Source organism: Grammomys surdaster, unplaced genomic scaffold, assembly GCF_004785775.1.
Source record: "Grammomys surdaster isolate TR1022 unplaced genomic scaffold, NIH_TR_1.0 235, whole genome shotgun sequence".
Classification (NCBI taxonomy): domain Eukaryota; kingdom Metazoa; phylum Chordata; class Mammalia; order Rodentia; family Muridae; genus Grammomys; species Grammomys surdaster.
The window spans coordinates 1,335,386-1,345,813 of NW_021604680.1; the positions used below are offsets into that span (position 1 = coordinate 1,335,386).

At 39.3% G+C, this 10,428-nt stretch overlaps 1 protein-coding gene across 3 annotated transcripts in view; it reads right to left on the reverse strand.

Annotated features, from left to right (window-relative positions):
* The window catches only part of LOC114626443 (contactin-associated protein like 5-1), an 867,232-nt gene that overhangs the window by 476,674 nt on the left and 380,130 nt on the right, over positions 1-10,428 (reverse strand). For all 3 annotated transcript variants that reach the window (XM_028773852.1, XM_028773850.1, XM_028773851.1), the window contains exon 5: positions 1,576-1,779. In XM_028773852.1, coding sequence (XP_028629685.1) covers positions 1,576-1,779 — 204 coding nt within the window. The remainder of the gene's footprint in view (positions 1-1,575; positions 1,780-10,428) is intronic.

Below are 10,428 nucleotides of genomic sequence, written 5' to 3' on the forward strand. Positions count from 1 at the left end.
ATTTATTTTAAGTATATAGATTAAAAAATGTCAAAATGTTATGTTGTAGCTTCCTGTACTTAGAAATATTGTCTTGTATAACAGAATGATATCTCTACCAAAAAAATGAAAATAAGTACCACCACATAGGGAAGATATTTGAAATTAATTGCTGTTCTACTTCCATAAAGACAAATAGAAGAGATCATTTAGATAGTATTCCTGTGACTCCATTTGATATGTGAGAAGATGCTCCCAAGTATATCATAGAATTCTTGTATAAAAATCACTGAGTACGAACACCTGTAGTCTTGCATTTGAATTCCTATCACTCATGCATTAAGATAATAATAATTGATAATGGTAATTGTTAGCATTTTGTCTAAGCTCCACATCACAGTTACCTGACAATAGCCAGATATGCCTGACTCACTATAAAAGGAGTTGCTTGCCTCCTCTGCTCTCTCATGCTCATGCTCTTGCCTTCCTGTTCCTGTTCTATCCTCTTATCCCTTACCCTCTCTCTCCATGTGCTCATAGCTGGCCTCTACTTCTCTCTTCCTCTTCTCTCTGTCCTCCTGCCCCCTCTCTCTTTCTCTCTGCCTCTACTAGTCTTTAACTCCCCTCTCCATGCCCTGAATGAACTCTTTTTTATACTGTACCTCACCACATCCACCAAAACATATCCCTTGTATCTTTATCTTTTTATAAACACATCAGTAATAATAATAACAAATAAATGTGTGCATGGCCAGGAGTGTCTATAACCTTAGCACTCAGTGACAGAAATAGGTGGATCTTAAGGGCTGGCTAACAACACAGCCTAGACCCAAATACAAGTTTCTGGGTCAGTAAGAGATTGTCTCAAGGCAATATTACACACAGAGATAGCAAGATACTATTGTCTTGTTCAGTTCTCCGTATGTGTGTGTACATATATCTATGTATATCTATGTATGCTAATGTTCTTACAACACACACACACACACACACACACACACACACACACACACACACAGAGTTAAAGAGGTCATGACATTTAGAACTATTTACCCCTGTAAGCTAATCTCTAAAGGAACCCATCATTTTGGAAACATCTCCCTTCTACACTGAAACTACACATAAAAAATTAGAAAGAAGGAAACCAAATGTAACCACAAATACAATTCAAGGTTAGGTTATCTAAAACTACCTAAAACCTTTATTCCTGTGCTTTTATTCCTAACAGTGTTTTCTAAACCTAAATATGAAGATTATCCTACATCTGATCAACATTTCCTTGTTTCAAGAGCAGATACCCAATGAGTGACAAGGCAGCACAAGCATGTGGATTTGAGTTCAACCCCTAGAACTCAAGCAAAAAGCCAGCTGCACCAATTTGTGCTTGAAATCCAAGCATGGGGTGGGAGCAGGAAGGAGAAATAGAGACAGGAAGATCCCTTGGGTTTGTTTGTCAGTCATCTTGGCCAAATCAGTAAACTACAATTTAGTGAGAGACTGACACAAAAAGTGGGGGTGGTAATTGAAGAGGATACCCTAGCTTCCCCTCTGTCCTCAAAAGTCATATACACAGCATATGCATAGGAATGAGCTTACCCAGGTTCAGGTATAGAGCTAGCCTGCCCTTCTGGAGTTCCAGGGTGATATGGTCTCCACGTTGTCCTTCTCCATGAAACAGGACTCCATCTCCTTGCATGGTCTTGAACTTCAGGGAGATCACATCTTTGAGAGTGCTCATCGTCTTCTGATTGAACCTGTATAAAAGTGAGCTCCGGCCATCAAAGTCAGCTATGTCTGATCCTGGGAGCAGAGAGAGAAGAGAAAGAAACATCGGTTTTTCCTCATGGCAGCTATTTTTGCTTCTCATCTTTGATGCTGCTCAGTTCACAGGAATGTTCCTGAAATCTGTAAGATCTCTCTTACAAGGAGGCACATAGAATAGAACCAACCTAAGTAGAATCCAAGGAATCACTCATTTGTAGGCTGAGCATATACACCAGACTGAAGTAGAAACACCTGTTAGTGATTGCTGAACAAAACAAGAACAGCAGCGTGTCCAGGAAGGGAGCTGTGACATAAGAGGGATAGCATAAGACAAAATTAACGAAGGGACCTAATTCACTCCATATTAGAACAGGCAGCCATGTTAGGCCTTAGATTCAATTTTCCAGAAGAACAGTCAAGGCTTCTTGGAAAAGATACATCAAAGGGGCAGCCAATCAGCAACTGCCATGACATCTGGCCAAGAGCTTACAACAGATATGAAAAAGTCCTTATAATGTAACCTCTCCCTCCCTGGAGTTATGAACCAATCAGAAGTGTACAAATATCACATACCATAAGCTCAGCAAATCCTGGTGAAGATTACCCAACCAAAACCAGAAAAACCATAACTGGCTTTAAAAGGGGCCTGTGAGCTTCTTTTGTGGTCACCATTTTGCTTGAATGATTGATCCCCATATGCTGACTTTTTTTTGCAGAATGTCTCTTTGTCTTTGCATACCATCAAGTCTGTGTTCTTCTTTCAATAACTCTTTGATTCTTACAATACAATATCTGGAGATCAAGAGATGATGGAGCCTTAGAAGTAAGGAGAAGCTTGCTTTAAAGCCTGGAGAGGAGCTTCATAACATTAAGAATAAAGGGAATATAGGGAGAGTGAGAAAAATATATAGCTGCTATGCAAGGGATACTGAGACAGGCAAGAGGAGCCTCCTCAGACAGGAGTGTTACAGCTTCTGTGAAGAAATACCTCTGAGGATTCTTGGTCCTATTTCTTGAACAAATAAAATATCTGCTATTTTATACACACACACACACACACACACACACACACACACACACACACACACGGACTGCTTCTTAAACAATGCCCCCAGTGAGAGTTGCAGGGAACTGTGGCCTGATTGGGCTATGTGAATAAAGGTGCAGGCTCCTGTTCTAACTGTTGTGCTGCTGGACTCTAGTTGGACTGTAAGATCCAAAACCAGGGGACAGGCTTCCACAGAAACTAACAGACAGGACTCACTGCAATCAACATGAGGTTTGGTTTAATGAAACTAGTACACTAGGACTCTCTTGCATGCAGGCAAGAGCTGAGTACAGTACTTATGGGCACAGTACAATTCACGAGGGCAAACCACAAAGTCTGACCTTTCCAGGTTCCGTCCCTAGGTGACACGGAGTGTCCTCCATTTGCCCAGGTTTAATACATTAAGGGCACAGCTTCCTGATACCTGAAATGTATCTGTGTGCTCTGGGCCTTCCTCTCCTGCAGGTGGGTTCCCTTCCCTGTGGTCTGAGGAATGTTAATCAGCCTCTCCCTTCCTCCTCTGAATGTTAATCCAGCAAGTGTCCTCTGACTAATGAATGTGCCCCTCCCTCTGGGATATGTCCTGGGACAGTGGAATTCTTTTCAAACTGAGACTCGAAAATCCTACATTTAGACCCAAAAGTCTTACAGTGCCAGTCTATGCATAAGGAGACAGGATAGCAATGCCACAGGCACCTGCATCAGCCTTTTCTGGGACCAGTGCTTGGTTTGTAATAACCTCTCACGACTTATACTTCTTGCTAATTTGATTCTGACATTTGATTATTTGATCTCTTTATCCTAAGCTCCAGGCTGGGGTTGAAAAAGAAATATCCTTTATTATGAAATCTCTCAATGATTAATTCACTCTTTTCTAGAACTCAGTCTTGAGAATTCTGAAGAGTCTTTGGGGTTTAGTGGGAAAGAATAGCCAGTATGGTAATGATTTGAACAAAGTGGTAATATGATATATATATATATATATTATTCTGGACTGTTAATGTACTATTTTAAGATTTTATACAAAACATTCAGTCACTATTTTTATGTTTTAGCATTTATTCTTATCTGTGATAATTTGAAAATTAAGTCTTAAGCAAATATATATGATAACATGGAATCTGTCAATATGTACATATATAGTTTGATGTCAACTTAGAATTATTAAATAAATGTTATTTATTAAAAATCTGATGCAGGTCCCTATGGCACTGCCATTCTATTTATCTAGTTTCTGAAACACATGCTACTTTGTTGGGAAGTATAGCCTGTTTTCACTTCACATAACCTGTGGGGTGGTGGGATGTGAGAAGTAGCTGGGTGCGTGGTAGAGCATAGGCCTCAAACCCTGGACCCTTATCTGACTGCAAGTGTTTGACTCTGCTCCCAGGCCATTTTTTTTTTTTTTTCATTTAGCTTCAGCCCTCCACAGCCCCTCCCACAGAGAGGTCTAAGGCCATAGGTCAGGAGGAACTGTGCCTCAGGCTCTCCTACATGTAGATGAGGTACCTCCAAGCTCTCAGAGCAAGCCAATAGGCATTATCTGCTGCCAGACCCTAACCCACCCCGAAACTGTATATAAGGGCTCTATTCAGGAGAAGTAAAGGTGTGCGAGAATCATCCATGTCCGAGACTTTCTGTCACAAGACCTGTAACACTTGGGAAGAGATCTGGTCTCCTGGAACCTGCCTGGAACACCAAGCTGCCTCTTTGCCAGCTAGTCGGCTTCTTATCAGCCCAACCCAGGCTGGCTCCGCAAGGAGAGACAGGTGCAGCACCTGGGAGTGACCGGTTGGTGACAGCTGAGTTGCGAGCAGAGGCATTAGCAGAGGCATATGATGATCTCTCCTTCCTGCTCACACTTTGTCCCCTTGGCCTGGACCCCCGCACCAGGCCTGGCTGGAAATCGTTGTGAGACGCCCTCTGGAACAGGGGACCCACAATAACCTACTCACCCATTATGATGTTAGAGTAGAGATTAGCTCAGCCTCATCGCTATGGTAAAGAGTTGACCATATTGAGGTAGCTAGGTTTATTATAATATGAATGGAGCTATTGACCCTGCTTAATAACAGGAGGTGGGGGGGGGCGGGTCACAGGACCTTTTTCTAGAAGTCAAGCCATTATTCCTTTCTGCCTTCCCCAGCTGAGATTGATCTTGTGAGATTCCAGCACATAGGGATTTGAGGTTACAGAAGAGGGACACTGCACAGCTCTCATGAGGTTGTGATCCCATCCACAACAGAGAGAAAGTTTGTCATGGAGCAGCCATTGTACTATTACCACTGATGCACCTTTAGTTAACTCCTTATCAGTGCTCTGTAAGAATACTAAACTACTTTTTGTTTGTCAAACTGGGCTTTGGTGGTATCCTTATTTTGGTCTATCTTCTATGCACTATCTGGGGTGAATAGACATTTGTTCACATCTTCCCAGGGAAAGATAACATGAGAATTTCAAATTATAATTATGAGTTTTCCTTCACACCATTACCAAAAATAAACTTCAGAACTTTAGTTAATTCAACTTCAACTTGGTTATATTTTGTTCTTTTTCACCCCTTTCTTCCTACTACCACCCTTTAAATCCCAGCCCTTTACTCTTAGTTTTCTTGAGATGAGCTGGGCCAAATTCAATGGATGATATCACATAGCAATTGGCATTATATTCCAGCTGAATTTCATTTATCATATTGTCCTCGAGTTCTGTTGATATGGAACCCAGATAGTGAAAGTCAAGAAGACTTGATCTAAACAAATTTTTGAAGTATATGCATATACAAAAACTGACAAGTGTCTATCAAGATATCAGGTGGAGAAAATTATTTAATTGTGAGTATGTCTGTGTGTGTGTGTGTGTGTGTGTGTGTGTGTATAAACATTCATGCACATGTGCAGGTTTGCCCATGCTGCATGTGGATGTTAGATTGACACTGGGTGTCTTCCTCACTCACATTCTAGGCTCATATAGCCCAGATTGTTCTTGAATTCACAATATTACTGAGGATGACTTTGAACTTCTCATCTTCGTGTCTCTATTATTTAAGTGCTAGGATTACAAGAGTGTACCATGTGCCTGGTTTTATGCAGCAATGAGGAGAACTCAAGGCCTTGTGTATGGAACATACTCTCTCTTCCAGTTGACTAGGCTCCCCAGCTCTCATTTTTCAGCGAGAATGGTTCTGAACAATTAAGAAGACTGGATGGCCAGTGAGCTCCAGGGATCTCATTCTACCCCAAGGCTGAAATTACAGAAGTGTGTCACTGAGCCAAGCTTTTTAAATGTGTGCTGAATTAATATCGCCGTGCTTGTACAACAAGCACTTTGCCACTGAGCAATTTCCATAGCTCCTTGGAAGAATTATTATAGGTTACTTGTATATTCTTTCTCTATTTTTATTACAAAAAATTATACTGTAAAATGTTATTACTTCTATAATACAAAAAATGTAAGACTACTTAATTAAAACTTGGAATGGATTCATCATATAACATATTAGCAGGGTGAAACTGAGGTGAAGGGCTGTGTGGACAGGATATAATTATTCTTATTTGAAATCCAGAAGCCAGTAAAACTCAGTTTTTCAGGATTTACTAGGAATTAAAAAATTCCTAGACTCGCCGGGCGTTGGTGGCGCACGCCTTTAATCCCAGCACTTGGGAGGCAGAGGCAGGCGGATTTCTGAGTTCGAGGCCAGCCTGGTCTACAGAGTGAGTTCCAGGACAGCCAGGGCTATACAGAGAAACCTTGTCTCGAAAAACCAAAAAAAAAAAAATTCCTAGACTCAGTATTCATAATGAAAACTTAATCATTTTTCTTCTTCAAGGATATAGAATTATTCTTAATAAACAATTTTTGAAAGGAAGAAAATTATGATTTCCTGTAATTACCTTGAAAATAAAATTCTATAATTTATTATTTACATTTGCAGTTAACAACAATGCCCTTGAAGACTACAGATTATAAAAAGCAACTAGTCAGATGCAGGGAGGTTTTTAACAATCTCTTGTGTTTTTTCAAAACCTTCTCACTCAATACTATCGCTACATCTATGAATACTGTACTCACTGACCTTCAAGCTAAACCTATGGAGCTGTTGGCCATATTGCTCTGTCTTAGGTAATTAGATCCATGGCTAGAGAGAACATCAGCACTATAGCTTGCCAGCTGGATCACCTTTGCAACTTTATCTCTCTAAGGCTTAAATTCATATTGAAGATAAATGTATTAAAAACACATAAAATATGTTCTTTAAGAAAAAAGAAAGCCTCAAGACTGGGAATATAACTCAGGGAGTAATGTTTGCTGTGCATCAATGAGGACCAGATGAGCTTAAACTCTAGCATTCCTTTAAAACAACCAGAAATACCTGTGATCCCAGATCTATAGAGATAAAAACAGGATCCAGGGAACTAGCTGACTAGCAAGTCTACATGAAAAGACAAGGTCCAGATTCAATGAGAGATCTGTTCTCAAAAATAAGGTTTTGATATGGCTGGAAGAAGCCCTACTGGTTAAGAGTAGGAGGACTCTTTCAGTTCCCAGCATTTACATGGGTGGTTCACTTCAGAGTATTACTTCTGATTCTGGCCACTTAATGCCCTTTGGACTCTTCAGGCACTCGCAATCACATGGACACATAATCACAGCCCCCAAATATATTCTCATGGCTAAAAGCAAAATAAAACAAATATTAAATAAAGTGGTCAGAAACTGAGTAATACATCTAATATCCACTTCAATATATATTCATACTTATGTGGGCCTGTGCGTACACACACAAAAGCATAAGTAAAAAGGAAGAGTCCAGACATATTGGGGGAGAAGACATGGGCGGGGGAGACAGTTATGATCATATTATATTGTATACATGTATAAAATCATCAGAGAATGAATAATGAAGAAAATAAATAAATGGATAATCTAATAATTAAATGTATTAACACCAGTCACTTCATAAACAATAAAATATATACAACCTTATTAAACATACTGTTTGTTTTAAGTCGGTATGAAATATATTGCTGGTTGTGATTGTTATTAGAAGGATCTGGGGATCATGAACTGATGCTCTATTGGATTGCTTCAAACCTTCACACAAATCGTGCTGTTTGATTCTGGTGTTTCGTTTTCCTGTCCAGTATGTGCCAGGCTGAGCCCAGCTTCCCACAGAGTCTTGTTTCCATCAGCTTTCACTGGGGCTGTGGAAAGGTTCCACCTGTGCAGCTATGCATAATCTGGATTTCTGCTCTCTTCTGATAACTATCACTCTGCCATTATGACAACAGTTGAAGCTCTATTGCTCAGCAATGCACAGAACAACCACATAGCATCCATCAATACTTGGAGGGAGGAATGCAATGTGAGTATATACATAAGGAGACTGAACAGTCCAAAGAGGAAAGGACTCCCGAGATACACAAAAGTAGGTCAAACATAGAAACCATAAGTGTTCCTTCTTTACATAATTATACACAGTGATAAAAAACTAAATGTTTAACAGGCACATGATTTTGCTATTGTCTTGCACGTCCCATTTTCTTTCATGACCTTACATTGGAGTATCACTGGCCAACAGAATCTTCTGGAGCCCTAAATTCCTCTGTCAAGTTCTACGTTCTAGAACTTTTTTTTTTCTCCAGTAGTTTCATGACCTCCCCTTGATTACTACCATATCTGTGATGATCTCCATTGTATTTCTTGAGGTTTCTGGACAGTCTAGAGGCTTTATTGATTAGATGAGATGTCAGCTACATTCATGTGCTCCAAATAAACAGGTCTGCGTGCTAAGAAATTGAAGCTTCAGGTAATGGGAAACATGTATAACTGTTTCATTCTTATTCTGCATCTTGTTAGATGGTGCATAGAGGCATCATTCTGAACATTCACAAGTTACATTTCTATTGATCATTTGATAAGGCCTACAAAAGCCTGGCTTGCAAAGTCACAGTGAGAATTATAGAATTATAGGCATTGACATGTGAAAACACATTTAGTATCATCTCACCTCATTATTAATCCAGAGGAGCTTTCCAGTTGAAAAGACTTTGAGTGAGAGATGAAGTAGTATAAAGATTTGACCTACTTAAGAACTCAGCTTTGGTATAAGTTACTGGGGAATTTGGAGTGAGGAAGTTTTAATGACTTTTTCAAAGTTCTGAGACTATGGATGAGTATTCAGTTACATATGGAACATCTATATCAACCTTCTTCCCAACACCTATGGCTCAGGGGACATGCATGTATAGTGAGAGTGCCATAAAAGAAAGCTGAAGAGTGTATGGACTGGATTCAAAGGATTATACTGTGTTAAACAAATAAGACATGAGATACTATTCTTCATCCTGGAAGAAGTATCACTAAAACTGAAAAAGTAAATAACTCATAACTCTCAGGGTGTTCCTAAAACATATAAAATTCATAAAACTTTCTCCAAGGTTGTATAAGCAATAGTGGCTGCTGGGTAGAGATGATTATCTTATCTATCCAGATGCCTACAAGTTGTTCAGTGAGCTCTAGGCAGAATAAAGATTTGGTGATTTGCCACCTATACTGAAATGGAATTTTGGTGATGCAAAAGGAAACAGTGATGAGTCCTCCTTACTCCTTTAATTAATTCCTCACCAACGGTTCACAAATAATCTTAATAAACTCATGGGTTTTTCAAATTGGGCTTCAGTAGATCTGCTTTTGGACGGCTGTCAATGCCCTATGGTAAATATGTATTTGTACCTCCCTAGGAAAAGTCATACAACAAATACTGATCCAAGGTAATAACTCTGGATCATAATGATATGAATATTTGATGACATGCCACATTAACAGCCCCAAATTTGGGTGCTAGCTTTCCATTCATATTCAAATGGCTACTTCTCTCTACAGCATTGGTTCTCTGTTTGTGGGTTGTGACCCATTTGGGGATTGAATGAGCCTTTCATATCAGGGTCTTATATCATATATCCTGTATGTAAGATATTTATGCTATGATTTGTAACAATAGCAAGATTAAAACTATGAAGTAACAACAAAAGAAATAATTTCCACAACATGAGGAACTGTATTAAAGGGTCACAATGATAGGAAGGTTGAGAACCACTGCTCATGCTTTCTCTGTTTGGCACTTGTCCTATGGAGGCTGTTGTATCATTTATACTTGTTGACTCTCACAGCAGTTCCTTTCATTTAGCACAGACTCAACCTGATAGATTGATGCAAGCTTTTCTCCAAATACCACTAACACTTATCAACATTTTGCTCATCTGAGAGAGCTCAGCCAAATGCCCTGGACATTTGCAATATTAATTAAGTAACACATGAATTGTCACAACTGTTTCACAGATGGAGAAGCAGAAGCTCAGGAGAAGTTTTGAAGAAGGATTATGTGTACCCACTGAATACTTAATCCCTTCTCTAGACACTAAGGAGATGTTTAGCATCTCCAACATGATTTAGAGTAGATTTAAAACAGCATTGACAACTTATAACTTTTACTGTTGTCATTAAAAAGAAGAAATACAACATTCATCATATTTTCATCATTGGATGTTATTATGTCTCTATAATGATTGCCTTATTTGAAATTTAATTTGCAGACAGTGTCCAGTTGTGGACATTAAAACCTTTACTGATTATATAAA